At 59.4% G+C, this 18883-nt stretch overlaps 6 protein-coding genes across 6 annotated transcripts; 3 read left to right on the forward strand and 3 right to left on the reverse strand.

Annotated features, from left to right (window-relative positions):
- Window positions 1–5636: 5636 nt before the first annotated feature.
- Window positions 5637–8323, reverse strand: A1Q1_06234 (protein MGM1, precursor; the record flags this gene model as incomplete). Its single annotated transcript, XM_014321443.1, has 4 exons — window positions 5637–5768; window positions 5817–6016; window positions 6093–7702; window positions 7743–8323. The coding sequence occupies 4 exons, from the start codon at window positions 8321–8323 to the stop codon at window positions 5637–5639; spliced, it is 2523 nt and encodes an 840-aa protein (XP_014176918.1).
- Window positions 8324–9041: 718 nt separating this feature from the next.
- On the forward strand, window positions 9042–9880 carry A1Q1_06235 (uncharacterized protein; the record flags this gene model as incomplete). The annotated part of the gene is made up of 3 exons (XM_014321444.1): window positions 9042–9268; window positions 9312–9417; window positions 9473–9880. The coding sequence occupies 3 exons, from the start codon at window positions 9042–9044 to the stop codon at window positions 9878–9880; spliced, it is 741 nt and encodes a 246-aa protein (XP_014176919.1).
- Window positions 9881–10578: 698 nt separating this feature from the next.
- A1Q1_06236 (uncharacterized protein) lies at window positions 10579–11317 on the forward strand (the record flags this gene model as incomplete). Its single annotated transcript, XM_014321445.1, has 2 exons — window positions 10579–10611; window positions 10655–11317. 2 exons carry the CDS (start codon window positions 10579–10581, stop codon window positions 11315–11317), a joined length of 696 nt encoding a protein of 231 aa, XP_014176920.1.
- A 218-nt stretch (window positions 11318–11535) lies between these two features.
- Window positions 11536–12485, reverse strand: A1Q1_06237 (uncharacterized protein; the record flags this gene model as incomplete). Its single annotated transcript, XM_014321446.1, has 2 exons — window positions 11536–12236; window positions 12296–12485. 2 exons carry the CDS (start codon window positions 12483–12485, stop codon window positions 11536–11538), a joined length of 891 nt encoding a protein of 296 aa, XP_014176921.1.
- A 69-nt stretch (window positions 12486–12554) lies between these two features.
- On the reverse strand, window positions 12555–13329 carry A1Q1_06238 (uncharacterized protein; the record flags this gene model as incomplete). The annotated part of the gene is made up of 3 exons (XM_014321447.1): window positions 12555–13030; window positions 13074–13173; window positions 13228–13329. The coding sequence occupies 3 exons, from the start codon at window positions 13327–13329 to the stop codon at window positions 12555–12557; spliced, it is 678 nt and encodes a 225-aa protein (XP_014176922.1).
- Window positions 13330–13958: 629 nt separating this feature from the next.
- On the forward strand, window positions 13959–17141 carry A1Q1_06239 (uncharacterized protein; the record flags this gene model as incomplete). Its single annotated transcript, XM_014321448.1, has 3 exons — window positions 13959–14460; window positions 14511–14757; window positions 14801–17141. 3 exons carry the CDS (start codon window positions 13959–13961, stop codon window positions 17139–17141), a joined length of 3090 nt encoding a protein of 1029 aa, XP_014176923.1.
- Between the last annotated feature and the right edge of the window lie 1742 nt (window positions 17142–18883).

Here is an 18883-nt window from a genome sequence, read left to right on the forward strand (position 1 = left end):
TGCACACCTGGTGCGCAATACTCACATGGTCGTTGCTCAGTGGTCCGCCTCCGAGTTCTGCTGATGTCTGGCTGTAGATGTGCCGTGATGAGCGTGTGCGCGCATCGACGGTCCCGTTAGCACCTCGGAGATGCAATGGTTGAGCCTGCGCCGTAGCGGAGGACATGGAGTCGGTGACGCTGGGCAAGGGAAGGGACAGAGGAGAAAAGACGGAGAAAGGAGGTGCGTTTGCTTTCTTTGTCAGGCTGTCGGTCGGAAAGGCTGGCGCGGCCGGGGGGCAGTTAAGCGGCGAACGCGTCGATGGGTAGCCGCAGCTTGAACCGTAGTCCGAGCCGTGCTGGAGGGAGGGGAGCGGGGTATGATTACTGTATGGTGATGCTTTTTGACGTCGGGGGGCGTCGTGTGGATTATAGGCAGTAAGCAATGAGGGCAGGCGGGGGTGGACGTGTCAAGAAAGGACTGCGGGAAAGATGTTGACAATGGCGGGGAAGACGCGTGTGAGAGGGAGAGGTGGGGATGAAGCGAGCCGATAAAGGAGAGTGATTGTTGCGGGGGCGGAGGCTGGCTTGGAGGTGGATGGGGAGGAAAGTCGGGGGGAAGGGGAGTCGAGGGATGGTGGTGGTGGTGGTGGTGGGGTGGATCGTGGAGTGAACGAGAGAAGTGAGTGAGTAGGAGTGTCTTGTAATCGGGGGTGAGTGGAGATGGTGGACGATTGGCAGTGGTGGTAGGGACGTTGGCTGGCGGGTTGGCAGGGTACGGATAGGCCGCGTTTTGGCTGGGTGGATGGCGCCGGGTGGTGGTGGTGGTATGGGAGTATGGGTGTGGTGTGGGTGTGCTCAGCCAGTGCGCCAGTGAGTGACTCGCCCGCCAGTGCCAGTGCGGTGAGCCATAAAGCCATCGCCATCCCGGCCAGCCAGCCAGCCAGCCAGTCAGCCAAAGCTCACCCAGGCAGGCTCAGAGTAGAGTTCAGGCTCAGACTCAGGCTCCAGGCTGAGGCGAGAGCGTAGCAGAGGGTGAGAGCCCAAGGGCGCCAGGGAATGTCGCAGGGCGCAGGATCGGTCAGGACTCTCCAGGACTCGTCCAGGACACTCAGGACACGGAGGGAAGCAGCCCGCAGGGTCGAGCCATTCCTCGTCGCCTCGTCGCAGCTCGCTCTTGTCACGCCCCCCGCATCCATCACATCACACTTAACCGCACCATTGTACCATTGCCTGGCGGGGGCTACGGGCCACTAGCACCATTCTCTCTCTTGATCCTCTGACAGCCATGTCAGGGGGAGCTCAGTTTTCATCAACCTACATGGTGGCGATCACCTTTCTGCTTGCAGTCTGGTTGCTTGCTGACTACGGCTTGGCCAGCCTGGTTCAATGCACTTACAGGCATATCGAAATGCTGACGGGACTGGCGTCGAGCACGACTGTGCTTTTGACCTTATGATTAAGGGGATGGGCCCATACATCTCATACAGAACCTCCAGGGTCCACTCACTGCGCCCCTCCCGGCCCAGGAAGGGACAGGACGCACCACGGCCCAGCCAGCTTGTAAGAGTCTCTCAGGGTCCGAACCGCCCGTCGCGTGGTGCGGGTTGAGCGAAGCTGTCCCGCTTCTTCCTTCTGCCTGTGCATTACTCTCGCCGTGTCTCACCTCAACCATCAACATCAACAGCGCAGCTTCAACGCAAAGCTTGATCGTCGGATCGAGCGCATCACCCGGGCCCTGAAGGTCTGAAGGTCTGACAGACCAAGGACTGTGTGTGTGTTCTGTTCTGTCCGACGTTCGTTTCGTCCCATTCTTTTCGAGCGGAGGGCTAAAAGCTAACGTGGCCAGGTCCCAGGAGTTGATTCTGTCCGGCAGTGCAAAAACAGAGAAGGGAGAGAGAATTGAAAGAAGAGACGCTTCGCTTTAGGCTTCCGGAGCGCCGGAGCAGAGCTACGAGCCCATTGAAAGGGTGGAGGGCGCGGTGGTGCATGTGGTGTCGGGGGGGCTCTTCATCGGGCGAAAGAGCGAGGTGCCACTGTGCTGGATGCTGGATCATGTAATGCTGCTCTCTGACGCCGATGCCGACAGGTTCCACGTTAATGCCCAGACATGGGTGATGGCTGATGTGGACGCAGGTGGACGCACGGCCATGTGAAACCCTGCATTACGTTGTTTCTTAGGTTATCGCGCTCACATTGATTCACCCGCAAACTCCCCAGCACATGCAGCCCACAGCGGTCCAGCAGCTGGCAGGTGTCGGTGGCTTCATCTCGGTGTCGCATGTACTCCATGTACGTACACAGAATAGTAGTCTAGTGGGCAGTGTAATTTTCTCGTTCTCGAGAGAACTCTCGACATGTCGTGGATGAAGAGGGGCTGGACTCACACATGGATCCTGAAGAATGCATCCGACTCTCGTTCCAGTGCTCCGCACACGAGTGGAGCTTGCCCTCCGAACGCATTTCTCATGTGAATGATAGGTTACAGCATGGCCATGATCATGCTTGTCTGGCGCACAGACGGTGAGCCGGGGTGAACGAGAAGATGCGGCGTGAGTGCGAGTGGTTGGTTCCCTTGTCTCGGAGAGTTAGTGGAGAGCCCGGCCTGCGCCTGTGAGACCCGCCAAGTCGTCAGTCCCCTTCTCATTGTACATTGTCCAGCCATATCAGCTGTGCATCAGACTAGCGTGCAGTTCTGACAATTGTCGCAAGCCTTCGAGGCCCTTCTATAACGACCTCTCCACCGTCATCTGACGGGAATGGCCTGCTCGTGCATCCATCGAAAGAACGGTTCGCTGTTGGCTCTTCAAATCTGAAACGCTACCTTGGAACTTGGGCGTGCGCCTTTTGGGCCTCGGCGCCACGGCGCCGGGTGCAGTGGCTTTGGCGAGCCTCGAAACACGACCCACTACGGCCCACTGGCGCACTCATTGTCACGGCCTGATAAGCTTCCCAAGCTCATGCCAAGTGTGCGTGTCAGATGTCGGCATGTCCGACGATACTACTAGATACGAGCTCAGTCGGCAACACTGCCGGAAACAGCGGTGGCTGTCGGATTCTCCCTGCCCACGATCCACGAATGAATGGTGCCAGAGGACTGCTCGCGCAGAAGAAATTTCGGGAACTCAGTCTCGTCCCACAGTCAAACACACACCCAGCACACCCAGTACACTCTGAAACGTGACGCTGGCGCGGGTGAACACTTCGAACAAGGCGGACGCGGTGCGTACTCCCCATAGCACCTGTGCTTGGAGAGGCAAGTAGAGAGGCACAAGGGCAGATGGCAAAAACCTTATAGTCTTCTCAGGGCCAGAGTTGTCGACTGGTCAGCCGGCAGCCCGGCAGCCACGGCGCTCCCCACCGGCCCCAGTCTGGCAGCAGCGGAGGGGCTCAGGGAACTTACGCTGGGCCGAGCTTGGCCGAGCATCCGAGCCTTTCACCCACAGTAAGCTCAGGGAAGGGAGAAGGGTACACAAGGCCAGGGGCCGAAAAGGTTATTATTATTCATCTTGCGCCTGCTGTCTCTGCATAACTGCGACGACGACGAGAAGAGCGGCCAGCGGGCCAGCGGGTCGTTTGACGCTCGCTCAATACGGAATACTTTGCAAGCAAAACGACAAGCCCGAAAGAATAATGGCAACTAGGCCTATCCGACTTCGTGTGTCGGAACCACCAGAAATTCCATTCCGCGCCCCCAGCTCAGGACGGCCCATCGCAGTCGCTATGGGGAGAGACTTCCCGTCATTAAGGCCCGAATGCTCACCTGCGTACGTGCGTCGACGCCAGCGCCCACCACGACAAACAGACAGTAGTCGCGGGACTGGCCAGACTGGCCTTGGCTTGGCTCATGACATTGGATGATGAGCGTGGAAGAAAGCGGAGAACGCGTTGCACGCCGTGCGACTTTGACCCTGGGCAAACAGTGACACAAATGATCTGCAAGAGTATGATTGAACCCTTAAGAAAATCGCGAGAAAGGTACTCTTCTCGCCTCTCTCCTGAAGACAAGACCAGGTGCTGCGAGTTTTTCTCCTCGGTTCCTTGCAAGTACCCCTCCCTCTATACCCCCCCTCTTGCATCTCTTTCTTCTGGCTCCTCTTCTTCCAGCGTTAGTACAAAAAGACTCAGTCGGAGAGGTACGAATGTAGCCCGTGGAGAACAGTGGAGATCACTGCGGGGACGTCTGGGGCAGTGGCTGAGGCTACTGCAGCCACACCCGTCAGCCAAGCCAGGCCCAGAGGCGCCTTCGGCACCCGGAGGACGCGCCGTGCCGGGTTGGCCGGGATCCGGCGCAATTGATTGACGATGATGCACGCTCAACCCTGCCAGTATGCCATGCCAGGCCCGGCGACGCACAAATGGTGCCTGCATTTTGTTGCGCCGACACCTCACCTCGCCGATGTTCGTTTAGGAGAATCAGAACGGCGGTGACTGACCACGGCGTGCTCTGCACGCTCTGCACGCTCGGCACGCTCGGCACGTTCTGCACGACTTCCTTTTTCACGGGACGTGAAGAAGGACGTAATCGACTTGCTTATAATCGTAAATCGCGTAAATCGTCTGTTGCTCAAAAGCTCGTGGATCGTAGATGCCAAGCGATCAATGTCCAGTCTGCCCAACTTGTCCAGGGCTTCGCACATGTTTAGTTCACCCCCCCCCCCGGTTCTTTCCTCCCTTTCACTCTTGTCTCGCGGCTCGTGGCGGCTCGTGGCGGCCTGTCTCGTGCGTCTCACCTTGATTTGCTTCTCACCCCCTTTCTTCTCTGTCTGTGCACAAAGTCGCAGCCAGGCAGCGCACGTACGCCTTAACGCACCCTCGCTGCTTACTGGTCACTGAGAGGACGTGGCGCATCAGATATACAACCAGATCAGGATACAGGGCTTCAAGTCGTACCGAGAGACACAGACGGACGTGCGACGATGCACCCGTAGCACCAGACAGCCAGTGAAGCGGCTTCCGGAATAATGGGTCCACAACAAGCTTGCGCACAGCCGGCGCACACCTGTACCCGTCCTCCGTACGCTTCCGGCCGACAGTGAGCCTGGCGCGCTACAACGTACTCCCTCATGCGCAGGAGTTTGGCGGCATGAAACATAAACGAGATACGCGTCTGGCGTACGCAACCAGACTTCACGATCAGATGGACGGGCACGCCCGCAAGGGTGGATCAATAATAATGCTTAGAAGAATCGTTAACTAGTATGTTGCTTTTCGGGGCGTGAAAGTGGTGGATGTGGGGGGTGAGTGGAGAAGTCTAAGTGTCCCAGATTTTACATAAACTTGCTGAAGAGGCCGCTGTCCTTCTTGCCGCGCGTGTGCGTGTCCTGCTCCGAGTGCAGGTTCACGAGCGACTGCAGCGAGCGCAGAACCTGTGACTGGTCAGCAACGATGCACAAAAGCTTCCGAACACCACGTAGTGGGCAAGTTAATCAGGCAATGAAGGTCAGGTCAGGACAGGCACACCGCAGCATGCACGCGCGACAATCAAGGATGCGTGGAGGCTGCGTTGACGGCACGAGGGCAGAAAAAGTAGGTTCGGATCAAACCTAGGCACAACCGTGCTCTAAACCCACCACGGGGCGAGCGCACCCCTCGACCACCTCGGCCGCGTGCTCGGCAGGTGCCATTCACTTGCCGCACTACGTCGCGTTTCATCGATCAAAAGGCACTCACCTGTTCCAGCTTGTCCCTTCGCTCCTGCAGTTCGAGATGCTTTCGAATCTTCGGGTTCTCCAGCGCAAACTTCTTGATCTCGTCGCGGTCCAGGTCGTACAGGATGCGGGAGTCGATCTCGCGCGGGAACTGGTGTCAGCTCAGCTACCGACTCCTACAGCTTACCTGGTAGAAGAACTGCTCGAGCAGCTCAATGTTGATGAACATTGTGCTCGTGTACGCGAGCTTCTCGGCAACAACGGTGAGGAAGATCTCAGGGCAGAACGCGGCCTGCTCCGGACCCGCCTTGCAGCGTTTCGAGCGGATCGCATGCTGGCGAGCCTTGAGGAGGGCGAGCCGGTTCTGGAGTAGGAGCGCGTGTCGGCCTAGAGTTTCGTCAGTACATTGCCTTGCGACTTCCTTGTGGTTCCTTGCGGCTTCCCGCAAACAACAAGAACTTACCGTCAATGATCTGGGCCGGAGAATACTTGTAAGCGTCGAGCTGCGGCTCGGCGCCCGCATCCTCGCCCTCAGGCGGCTCGTCGCCCAGGGCAGCCCGCGCCTTCTTCTCCTCCTGCCACTTCTCCAGGTCTGAAACATGCTTCACGAGACCGTTCAGCCTCCTTCCGCCGCCCACGCGCTGCTTGATCTCGGCCAATTTGGCGTCACACAGCACAATCTCCTCCGCAAACTTGTGGTCCGCGCGTTCCCGTCCCTGCTCCCATTCCCTCGGCTCGATTTCGACCTCGTACTTGTAGGGTTTGATGCAGTTCTCCACCTGGTCCGCCGTCACTCCCATGCGCTCGCGGAGAATAGCGTGAGAAAAGTCGACGATGCGGTCAGAGGCACCCGGGTGGAATGTGAACGGCTCGCCAGCAGCGATGCTGTCAATCAGACCACGTAAGCCGTCTGCCACTCGAGACGTAGAGTCGCGTCCGATACCGGACTTGGTCAGGAGCGAAGAGGCCGTCTCCAGCTTGTATCGCCAATACGGGTCAATGTCCTCCGATGACGCCAGCTTCTTGTCTTCTCCCAGTCGGGACAGCTCCTGGGCCCGTACCTCGTCGTTCCAGTACAGCTGTTCAAGGATGTCCATAACCTTGTCCTCCAGCATGTCGGTGAGCTTGGCGCGCACCGCCGGCTTCTTGAACTGGGACGTGTACTCCTTGAAGCGCGCCTTGAGCGCATCAACCGTCTCGGCGACGTATGACTCGGAGGTGATCCGTCGGTCGTTGTACTGGACCTTGAACTGGTAGTTGGCCTCTTCGAGCTCGAGCTGGACGGCATTGGTAATACCATGCAGCGACGAGGCCATGCTCGTCTCCAGCACATCCATGAGGCGTCGTCGGAGCGTATCGGTGCCGACCATGAGCGGCTTGCCTGTCCTCGAATAGCCCCTGAAGAAGCCGGCGTTCTCTCCACCGAAGAACTCGCTCTCGCGCTTGAGAACCGCCCTCGTGATCGTGCCGCTGTCGCCGCGCATGGAGCTAAAGACGCCCCCGCTCTTGACCGGCGGAGCCTTGCAAACAACACCGACGTAACCAAGGTTTAGCGGGTACTTGTTGCCTCCGATGATCGAAGCACCCTGCTGCGGGGGCACAAGGTCCATCTTCGTCACTACGCCGATGGTGCGGGTGCCCAGAGGGTCGACACGGCGGCTCGCACGCAGAGCCGGAGAGTTCGCGAGGTCGACATCAGCGGCACAGACGGCAAGGATAATGTTCGGTTCCCGGATATACTTGTCGCACAGCGCCGAAATGCTCTCCTTCAGGTTCTCGGGCTGGTCGAGCGACGAAATCTGGACGTAGCCGGGCAGGTCAATGAGAGTGAGGTCGGGAACGTTGGGGGAGTGGATGTTGAGGTGGATCGGCTTGTCCGAGACGCACTCCTCGGCAGGAACCGAGAGGTTGAGGTCCGTGAGCGTCTTCTGAATGGTCGCAAAGTTGCTGACCTTGCCCAGGTGTGGGATGTCTGGGAACTCTCCGTACTCGACGGGCTCGCTCGCTCCGGGCTTCCGGGGTGTGTGGATTAGAGTCAGCTCGATAGGTCGGCGAGTGACCATGTTGTCGCCCCTGAGAGTTAGCGATGCAAGGTACCGGGATGTAAACTCACTTCGGCAGGAACTCATGGCCAACGATGGCCTCCAGAACAGAGCTCTTTCCAGAGCTTTGAGAGCCGATGACAACGATACTCGGGAGTTTGAGCGCGTCACTCTGATCAACACTGAGCAGGACGTTGCGGATCTCGATCAACTTCTTGGTGAGCTGAACGAGAGCGGCAGGAGATTCGGACGAGCTCTCCTGCTTGTCCTCATCGTCGTCCGAAGCAGCATAGGCGGCAGCGGTCGCCGCAGCGGCTACAGCAGCTTCGCCACCTCCACTGGGACCCTCAGGCTCAGGCTCCTCAGGCTGCGTCTTGAAGGTGTGGGATTCTTCCTTGCTCGAATTCTCCGACTTTGTCTCCTGGGGCTTGACGAACTGCGAGGTGAACGCCTCCCACCAGTCCTTCGCCCCCGTCCTAAACGCATCGGCCTGCGTCTGTGCCTGAGCCGTCGCTTCGTTGATGCCGCCCGAGATGTTGTTGCTGAGCTCGCTCAACGTTGACGAGGTCGTGTCGTAGGCGCTGCCGAGCTTTTCGGCCGTCGACGAGTAAGCGCCGGAGAGGGTGTCCTGGATCTTTCCGAGGGTGTCCATCGTCGCAGTTCTAACGCCTGGGAGTCAGCTGGTGCTCGTAGACGTCTACCAAGCTCCACGATTGCTTGGCCTTACTGCCATTGACGACGGAGAACTGTGGGGTGGTAGCTCGTCACACGACGTACCTTCAAACTTGTAGTTCGCATATCCCACTCCACCGGCGCCGATCGCAGCGCCGTACAGCGGTACCCGGAACGCCCTGGCAACCATGCGGGGGATGGTGCCGAAGCTAATGGCGCGGACATGGAGGGCTCTTGAAGGAGTTGTTACTCGTCCCAGTCCCAGGGCAGGTTGGTGATGCCGAAGAAGAATCGGTCGAGGGCTGGCTGTCATGAGTCTGGGCCGCAAGGCCGGGACCCTGCGCAGCATGATGGCGGCGGTCCTTTGGTGTGTGTCGGGTCTAATATACAGTTGATGTACTAGCTGAAAATACAATCCCCCGCCGTCCAGAAGCAGGGGTGTGTCGAGGTGGTAATCGGTTGAAGGATTGAGTGCAGATGAGAGATGCAGCGAGGTTGCGAGATAGCCGGTCTGGACCGTCCGGGGACGTCCTGCAAATCACTTGCCCTTCCCAGAGTCGCCACCGTAAGTGTCTCGGCGCGGGTGCATATGGTCACGTGGTACAAAGTTGCGTCATGGTCCCTTCCCTCTGTTGACTTTTGACTTGCGAACGATCGACCTCAGCCACATCGGCCTCTCGACTGCAGAAGCAGATACCATGTCGCGCCTCGCCTCGCTGCAGTCCACGCCGTCAAGGCGTTCGTCGCCTTCTCCCTCGCCATCTCCGGCGCAGTCACCAATGCGCCCGACAGAAACGACACACCATCGAATGCTGAAGATGGTCCTTGCTGAGGTCCGGAATGTCCTCAGTACCTGGGACGACATTGTGACGCACGACGGGCTGAAAGCGGGAAAGTCGTGCATTGACGAGGCTACTGAGATGGAGTGAGTTTACTTCTGCTGCGAAAAGTCGTGATCTGACGAGCAGTAATATTCTCCTGAACCCGGAGGGTCCGGAACGGGCACTCGTCGGGCCGCATCTGGAGAGGCTGATGGAGGCGCGCGAGTCTCTGCAGGGTGTTCTGGTCAAGCTGGTGAGCTGTTCGATTCCTTGGCCGAGCTAACAAATAGGAGCGACTTCTGGTGAAGCTGAATGGTCTTGCGGACCAAGCAGACCGGTTGTTCTTTGAGGTGTGCAAAACCCAGAAGTACGACTTCGTGTTGTCTGACCCACTGTGGCTGTCATGGACTTTCGAGGATTTCGGTAAGCTGTCCTGGGGTCTGAGTACAGCTAACTTCTCAGTAAACTCTCTGTCCCAGCTTGTCTCAGTGCACAACCGGCACTTAGTGGAGATGGACGGTCTCGCGGCGACGCTGATGAACCCGTCTACCAAATTCGAGGACGCGCGCTCAGCGATTGAGCGGTGGCGTGATCTTGGCCGTGGCGGTGAGCGCTGGGAAACGGCACGCGAGTGGGAGGAGGTGACTCAGCTCGAGCTTGCGGGGCCGAATCCGAAGATGGAGCAAGACACGCCCAAGCGGCGCGGCAAGCGATGAGCGAGCTCATCGCCCATCGCACCGCCCGGCACCCTGGATCTGGAACCCGAGGAGGGGATCGCCACTGTTCCTGCAGGTCGTCCTGCGGGTGAGCATGCATGAAGCGTGTACGACGATTGGACGTAGGGAGCGCATGGACGTGGACGGAACGCTCGGACACCGACGGAAGTGGGGGAACACTGGCAGCGGTGCGGGGAAGGAAGGCTCAAGGCGATGCTTCTGGCTCGAGGAGTACGGGTGAGCTTCGTCTCGGACGAGATGATTCACCCTTTGTTGTTCGCGTTCGCGCATCGCGCAACCGGATACGCCCATGTCCGACGGGTGCGAGATGCGGGGCTCACAACGCCCACACGTCATGCAATAAAAGGGGCGACGTATTTCGCGACGCACAACAGGCAACTCGAATCTGCAGATCAACACATCCTCCATCGAGGTCACCCTGCACGTGTTTGTTGTTTTTCCCCTCGCCGCCTTATCGCCCGTTATCGTCTGCAACGTTCCCTGCTTTAGCAATCGGGTTACGACTACCCGGTCGCTGTTCCAAGCTTCCGACACCATCATCGTCACCGGCGACGCGGCGCCGGGCTGCGTGCATTAAAGCACTCACACGACCTCGCCGCGCGGCTTATTCCTGATCCACCATGGGGAGCACTCATAGCCGCAGCGGCGACGACACGCACCCTCACACGCACCACACCATGGCCGAACGCCTCTCGCAACGCAAGCAGAGTGTGAGTCCAGCTCCGCCACAGATTCTGACAAGCTGACAAGCAGGGCGTCGTCGCGGTGATGCGCTGGTTTGCCCGCGTACTGCACAAGATTGCAATCTCTGCCAAGCTCGCGCGCACTCCGACGGTGGCGACATATCCGCGTCCACGACGGCGACACATCGTCTCGGGCGGCACGCTGGATACAGTGGACACGATCGACGACATGCGGCACGTTATCGCCGCCCTTGGCGGATGGGAGCGACACGAGTCAGTCTACAGCTACGCCCCGACGGACGCGACTGGCACTGCGGCCGCGACGGGCATGAGCCAAAGCCAGGCGACGGCGAGCGGGAGCGAGTGCCGCGATAGCAACATCAGTATCAGCACAAGCACTGCGACGCCGTCGATCCGCGTCGCCGCCCGGGGCACGAGGACGCGGCCGGGCATCCTCAACTGGAATGGCAGTGGCAAGGGCAAGGGCAAAGCTAGGGAGGCGTCGATGTACTCCTTCTCCGAGATCGAGGACGTGCAGGAGGTACTGGAGGAGCCATCCGCACTGCCACCGCGAGGCGCCGAACGGCGACACGATGAGCGCCGACATGCCATTTACGAAGTCCACGACGACTCCACGACCGACTCGAGCAGGGACACGGAGATTGCGGCTCTCATCCTCAGTCGCTCGTTCGGCTATAGCCTGCGCCGCGCGCCCACGAACCAGACGATCTGATCAACGATGGACAACTGCCTCCGCCGTCACCCGACCATGCCTTTGTGTGTTGTACGATACCACCTCTCTCGCCCACTAGACACGATCCGGGCCCGCCTCCTTCACATTCGATACCGCGCACATGTCCATTACCCCTCCCCAGATAGAGCCAAAAAGGTGTATGATTGTACATGCAAGAACCCACAGTGTATATTCGTAATCGTATGCCATCTACCAGTCTACCAGTCCTTCCCCCACCAGCGCTTGAGCCAATTGACCGGCCCTCCGGCGCAGATGGTCTGCCACAGCGTCTCGGTCGCGAGGCCCCTGAACCAGTCGAGCTCGAGATCCGGCTCCTCCCCCCGTCCCATCCTCGCCATCTGCCACTCGTGCCACGTCGTGCCAATGCCCGCGCCAACGAGCTTGACGCCCGAACCGTTGCTGGCGCGCTCGATCGCCTCGTTCTCCGCACATGTGCACTCGGGATCGTCGAGGCTGATGAAGCTAGCCGTGGAGGGACTGGAGGGGTTGGAGGGGCATGAGGACGTGTGGCTTGCCCAGCGCCGCGGGCGTGTGGATGGCTTGGATGGCCTGGGGGTGCGCGGGGCAAAGATCTGCGCGTTCAGGAGGCGCCGCGCCGCCTCGGCGTGCGGAATGTCATACGCTATGCGCGCCTTGGAGCCGTCCAGCTCCCGGTTCAGGAGCACGCGCCGCGGCAGGTCGGGCACGACGGCCGCCGGCCGCCCGATGCCCGCCAGGTGGCACGCTTTGTTCCGCAGCGAGCTCGCTATCAGCGCGCGGTCGTGCAGGCCGCCCGTCAGCATTATGGCCGGGCCGTACGGGGGCGCCGGCAGAGTGGGGAGCAGAGCTGCCGTGAAGTGCGCAAAGAGCGATTGGCGTGGGGACGGGTTCTGCGGCGACATGGACGATGCCGTGAACACTGAGATGTCAGCGTGGCTGAGACAGAAGGCGTCGAGGCATGGAAATTAGAGAACTTACTTGGGTTGGTGTAGGTGCCGCCGGAGATTTCGAGAAGGTCGACGAGACGCCACGACACGATCTCTCTGATGATCTCGGCTGACGTGTTCTCGTCTAGTCCCCCTGCGATGAAGTCGGAGCAGTTGATCTTGAGCGCCTTGACGAAACGCGCGGATGTGACGGCGTGAATGCCCGTGAGGATGATCCACATCAGGTGCAGCCTTAGGGGGATGTGGTCCGGCACTCCGGGCAACGCATGCGGATGCGGGTTCGTCTGGGGTCAGTTCGCGAGATCGAATTCTGAACTCACAAGAGGCGACAGGTACTGCGCAAGGAGGTATCCGTGAGCCGAGTGGAGCTGCACGCCTCCCCAGCCCGCCTCCTCCATACATGCCGCTGCGTCGACGAAGCGGCCCGCAATGTCCAGCCACTCGGCCAAGTCCGTCACGGCGCGAGAGGGGACGGGCCACAGCGTGCGCGCCATGGCCCAAGCGACCGGCCCAGACCCCAGATCCGGCCGCGCGCTCACCGGGGCAACGGAGGGAATCCACGGGGCTCTGCACATGGAGAATGTCGGTGAGGACTGCATCCCGGCGTGGTTCAGCTGCACGAGCGTCAGTGGCGCATCGGGGCCCGCGTAATGTGGCGGGATGATGGACTCGTGCAGCTCGTGAAACCGAGGAACCGTGTGCGGGTCATCGTTGAAGCGCAAGTCGAACGGAGTCCCAGACTGGCTGGCGTCCACTTGGACGTTACCTTGGGGTCAGTTATCGTCAAAGCGGAGACGTCAGCAACTCACCCGTCAGAATCACTCCCCAACCGCCCTTGCCCCATCGACTGTAGAGTTTCCGATGACGCCGTCCTGGCAGTCCACCAGGGATGCCCTCCTCCATAGCCGCCTATGCATCAACATTGCTCAAAGTGTAGTCGCATCTCACACGACTGTTACTCACCTTGGCCAAGCGGTTCGGAATGGTGACGCCATTAGGGAGGGTCACGGGTGACGACAAGAGGTCAATGTCGTCGTCAGGGAAGTCGTCGACAGAGTCTCTCATGATCATCGTAGGCCTCTAGGATAGTGTTAGAGTAGGATTGATAAGCAGCGCGGAAAAAGATGGAGTGAAGGACGAGGACGGGGCCCTTTGAAGTTGAAGGGACACGACCTCGCGCTCCACGACCGGTTGGCGCTACCCGGGAAGAGATGGAAAACGGGCTGTCGAAGCCGAAACGTTACCCTTTGCAGAGGTCGCTGACGAAGGCTTGTGGAGACGGGTGATGAGACCCAATCAAAGAGGGCGGACCGGGCGGCAGTGTCGGGGTCCGCACAGCACAGACGACGGCTGGTTGCAAGAACGACGATGCGGGCAGATGCAATAACAATAATAGACGCGTCCTTTCGACTGCATTCATTGGCCGATCCGTGTCTTCATTAAGGAACAATCGTTACCTAATCACACGTGACATCCCGCCCAGGTACTTAAGCTCAAGCGGGGCCTCGCAACTTGCCAACAGAACAGAACGACGCTCAGACCCCCAGCCAAAGCCGCCACCCATCAACTTGTTCCGCCCACCCACTTAGCCACGTGCATCCGCGCGTCGAGGCTCTCTTGTTGTCATTTGCCTCCCACCATCACCTTCCTCGACCTCGAACACTCCACCCACACCCACGACCCGCGCATCCAACATGTCCGAAGGCGACGACGACGTTCTCGGATCGGCCTTCGGTCTCGGTAGCGTCCTCGCCGATGTCGGCGTCGACGCCAACGCCCTCTCGGCCTTCCTCGAGAAGACGGAGGGCAAGCGGTCGCGCGACATTGAACAGGCGCTCGAAGAGGAGGGCCAGTACATGGACGACGTCAGCGACGATGGGCTCCCGGAGGAGACCGAGGAGGACAAGCAGGCCCGACGAAGAGAGCAGGCCGCGATCAAGGCCGAGGAGGAACGATGGGCCCGCCGTGCTGCCAACGATCTGAAAGCCATGCCGACGGATGCTGACAAACGGCGGCGACAAAAGCGCGAGGAGACCGAGAAGGACCGCGTCATGACTGTCTGGCCGGACTACAAACCCGGTACGATGCTCAAGATGAGCGAGGTGTTCTACGAGACGCCAGCTGCTGCCCAGTCAAGGCGCGCAGGCATTCTCAAGAAGAAGCGCAGACTGTTGGAGGGGCCGCCAAAGGAAGAACGTGAGTTGAGTCTGACTCGATGTCAACTGACAATTCAGATGCCATCACAGTGGACCAGCCTAAGAAGTCTAGCTCCAAGGTCTCGTTTCTTCTTCCCAACCTGCCGTCGCTTCCGGGGTCGGATCAGACAAAGTCGAGCTATCTTGCTCCCATAGGCGAGTGGTTCGACCCCGACTGGATCAAGGACGCCAGAGAGATCCGGAGAGAGGAAATGACTCGACCTCCTCCCGGAATAGATCTTAACGGCGATGACGGAAAAATGCTCGACCTGGCGGACTGGGAAAGCGACGTTATCATGTGCTCATTGTGAGTTGTCCGCTGTGGTCTCAACTGACATCAGGGATCCCGACCTTCAACCCAAGCGCGTGCACGACCCGAACCAGCTTCGCAACACGCACATCGATGCTGGTGACTGGCTGCGGGAAGTCGTTTGGGATGCGCGGCTGGCCACACCGGATCTCGTGGAAGACCACGAGGACGAGGAGGAAGCCGAGACGCAAGAGACGAAGAAGACGGAGAGCACCGAGGCCGTGTCCAAGCTCGACAAGTTCAACATCGGTAACGACCATCTATACGAGCACACCAGGGCTTCACGTTACCGCATTCGCCAGACGTTCGGTGCGATTGAGGTGTTCCATTCGATTCCTGCCCAGATCCTGCAGATGCCGTTCTACAAGACGACTCTGAACAAGAACGAAGCTAGAACATGGCATCGCACGCCATTGCAGTTCCCGAACAACGTCTGGCTGTCCTTCGCGAAGCTCAAGCCGAATCCTAATAAGAGCAAGGGCAAGTTCGTGGCGGACCCTGCGGAGCGCTTCAAGACGACCAAGGATCTCTCTGTCACCGAGAAGTGCCCGTTCGCGCTGCTCGAGTTCTCTGAGGAGTGCCCTCCGATTATGAGCGGTTACGGAATGGGCACGACGATTGTCAACTACTACCGCAAGAAGGACGACAAGGACGAGCACGTGCCGAAACTCGAGCTTGGCCAGCCCTCTATTCTCAACGTCGGAGACGCCGAGCCGTTCCTTCTCGGCTACGTTGACCCCGGCAAGGTTACCCAGGTCATTCACAATAACCTCATCCGTGCTCCGATCTTCAAGCACCAGCCTGAGAATACCGACTTCTTGGTCATTCGCCAGACCATCAATGGCCACGCGACCTACTACATTCGCGAGATCAACCACCTGTTCACTGTCGGCCAGACGGTGCCGAACATGTCGGAGGTTCCGGGTCCGCACGCCCGTAAGAACACGACGACAGCCAAGCACCGTCTCATGATCGTCGCGTGGATCTTAATCAAGAAGAACAAGGACCCCGAGAAGCAGCGTGTTAAGCTTGCGCGGCTGCTCAAGTACTTCCCCGACCAGACTGAGCTGCAGATGCGTCAGCGTCTCAAGATCAAGGGCAACGAGTTCCTCGAGTACGACCACGACTCCAAGTTCCACTCTGGCTACTGGAAGCTGAACCCGAAGTACGACTTCCCGAAGGAGAAGAAGGACGTTCTTCGCATGGTTACGCCTGAGTATGCTTCGCTCTACGAGGCCATGCAGGTTGGAGCCCAGCACCTTCGCGACGCCGGTTACACGAAGACAGCGGACGGAAACGCGGAGGACGAGTTTGGAGACAAGGGCGAGGAAGGCTTAGACGTCGAGCAGCGCCTCGCTGTATGGGCAACCACGCTGAACTACAAGCGAGCGGAGGCGCAGAAGGCTTGGCTGCAGGTTCACGGCGACGGCGATCCGACTGGTCGCGGAGAGGGCTTCAGTTTCCTGAAGACGAACATGAAGAACTACTTCCTGCGAAAGGGCGAAACCGAGGAAGGTCGTCGACTGGAGGCTGAGGCCAAGGCCGGCGGAGGTCCCGTCAAGATTTCGAACGCGGAGCAGAGTCGCATCTACGAAGAGGAGAAGCGCAAGGTGTGGGATTTGCAGTGGGCGGCACTCAGCAACCCGAAGCCGCCGTCGCTCACGCAGGAGGACGAGCACCGGTCATCGGTGACCGAGCCGACGCCTGCCGGATTAGCGCCTCGCTTCGCCAAGGAGCCACCGCGACAGTTCTCTCGTGCTGGCTCGCTCGCTGCGCCTGCGTTCGACTCACCGATGGAGGATATGCGCTCGCCCTCCGCGATGAGCTTTGATGGCGAGTCGCAGTTCACTGGCAACGACCGCGCTGCCGCTAAGGTGCTCCGCATCAACCGCGTTGTCAAGGGCAAGCGGACGGTCGAGATTGTGCGCGACCCGCAGGTCATCACCTCGTACCTGCGACGAGTGGAGGAGCGCAAGCTGGCGCAGTACACGGATGAGCTGGACAACCTGAAGCCGACGGGCAACATGGAGGAGGACGAGCTCAAGATCCAGGCGCTGCGACAGGAGGTCATCCGTCTCAAGAAGAACCAGCAACGTCGACAGCAGCGCAAGAAGTACGCGGGTAAGGGCGAGCTGCCCGACGTCGGCGAGGGCGAGGGCAAGCGCCGCTGCGGTGCGTGCGGCGCGTACGGCCACACCAAGGCGAACCGCAACTGTCCCAAGTTCAACCAGAACGTGGCGCCGAGCCCGAGCACGACGACGCCCGTCAACCCGACGCCGTTTGGCTACGGCATGATGGACGCGCCAGTGCAGCCGACGGAGCAGGCTGGACCCGGCCCGATGAAGATCAAGCTCGCGCTTGGCGGCCGCTGATGACGACTATACCCAGCATTTCATTTCTCTGTATACCACGCGCACGTAATGTTACGTATCATCCTGTAGTACCACATGCATTATTGTATCAAGACGAGTGAGCGAGCGAAGCGAGCCCATCGCGGTGCGGCGAGCAGCAGATTGATACTCGAGATACCACAGACCTCGGAACGAGGCAGCAGCTGAAGCCGGGGGCTCTTAATCGCGCGAGATCCGACACGAAGCTCAACTCGGCCGCGCGATGATTCATGTTCTTGTGCTTAATCGTGTAGTCGGCGTAAGCTAGAGTTAGAATGGCTATCGTAAGGTAATCGAGTGGTGGGTCCATTGTGGGGGTAGTCACTGGGTGGCGACAGAGTGGACAAGTGGCGACGTGATGTTCTGCAAAGTGGTCATATGAAGATTGCAGTGGGGCAGAGGATGTACGACGACCTGACCAATGGACTGCCGATTGCACCGATCACGTCCAGGACATACATGACCTGGTCCGATCAGCTTGTCGTACGCCTGCAAAGGCCGCGCACCGTGCACCAGGGTGATATGTACACCCCCTCTCGGGTCATCACACGAGTCATATCATATCCGCAGTATCCACTGGGGGATCACCACCTTCTCTTCATCGTGACTATCCGGCCCACTGCTCATCGACGAGGACATAAACAAACAAACAAACACAAGCCCTACAGTACTCAGCTGACACAACTGACACAATCCAACCAGTCTCAGACGTCCAGACGCCACTGACATCAGCCATCTGTGCATGTCTGGCGTATCTGGCGTATCTGGCGTATCTGGCGTATCTGGCCGAACGCGCGCAAGAGAGAGGAATGCACGGAGTGCGACGGAATGTCAATCGCGTACGGCTGACTCAATCTGACCAGGTACGAAGGGTTACGAGTTATCACCTGACAGTTGAGCCCCACACGCATATTGACAGACATTCCACATCGGACCAGCAAAACACAGCTAGCACAGCTCACATTCCTGTCATTCCGCTGACATTCCGTCCCCACCACATACATGAACATGAAAAGCCAGTCGCGCCAGTCGCGCCATCGCAATGTCGGTCCCCCCCCCCCCCTTATCCTGGGTTCGTGGGATATTCGGACCGCCAACACGCCAACAAGGTACGACTCTACGGGGGCGTGGGAGCGTTACATGTACAGGTTTGCCCCAGTTTGTCCCACATCACATGCCCCCTCCCGGCTTTCCTTCCTCAGCATGCTCAGCACGATCTCGAGCCGGTCAGAGGGAACCTGTGTGGGGGCACGAGGGCACGAGTGATATCTGATAGCCCCTCGAGGTCCTCGAGGCACGCCCCAGCGAATACCTCGGTCCGTCCCTTCGCGGCCACTCGCGGCCACCCGCGAGCACTCGCCACTCGAGCATGCGTGACATGCAGCATACCAGCACTTGGCAAGCTCGCAAGCTTTAAGCCTTCGCACGCTACACACGCTACTCGGTCTGCATTCCTACCCTGCAGGCTTACAGTATGCTCCCTGTGATCCCCAGTTCCTCGAATACCACGACTTCTGCGTGCCTGCGTGCGGTACGGCAAGACAGCGATCAACGGCCATCGGTGGCCATCGGTGGCTCTGGCCGCAGAGTTGTGATTCCCACACTTCCCACACTTCCTTGCATCGCCACAGAAAGACCCACAACACACAGCAGGAGAACCAGCGCACGAGTTGGCGCCTGCGCGCGCGCGCGCGCGCGCGCGCGCGACTGTTTTTGACGCCCTG

Source organism: Trichosporon asahii, assembly GCF_000293215.1.
Source record: "Trichosporon asahii var. asahii CBS 2479 unplaced genomic scaffold scaffold00075, whole genome shotgun sequence".
Classification (NCBI taxonomy): Eukaryota; Fungi; Basidiomycota; class Tremellomycetes; order Trichosporonales; family Trichosporonaceae; genus Trichosporon; species Trichosporon asahii.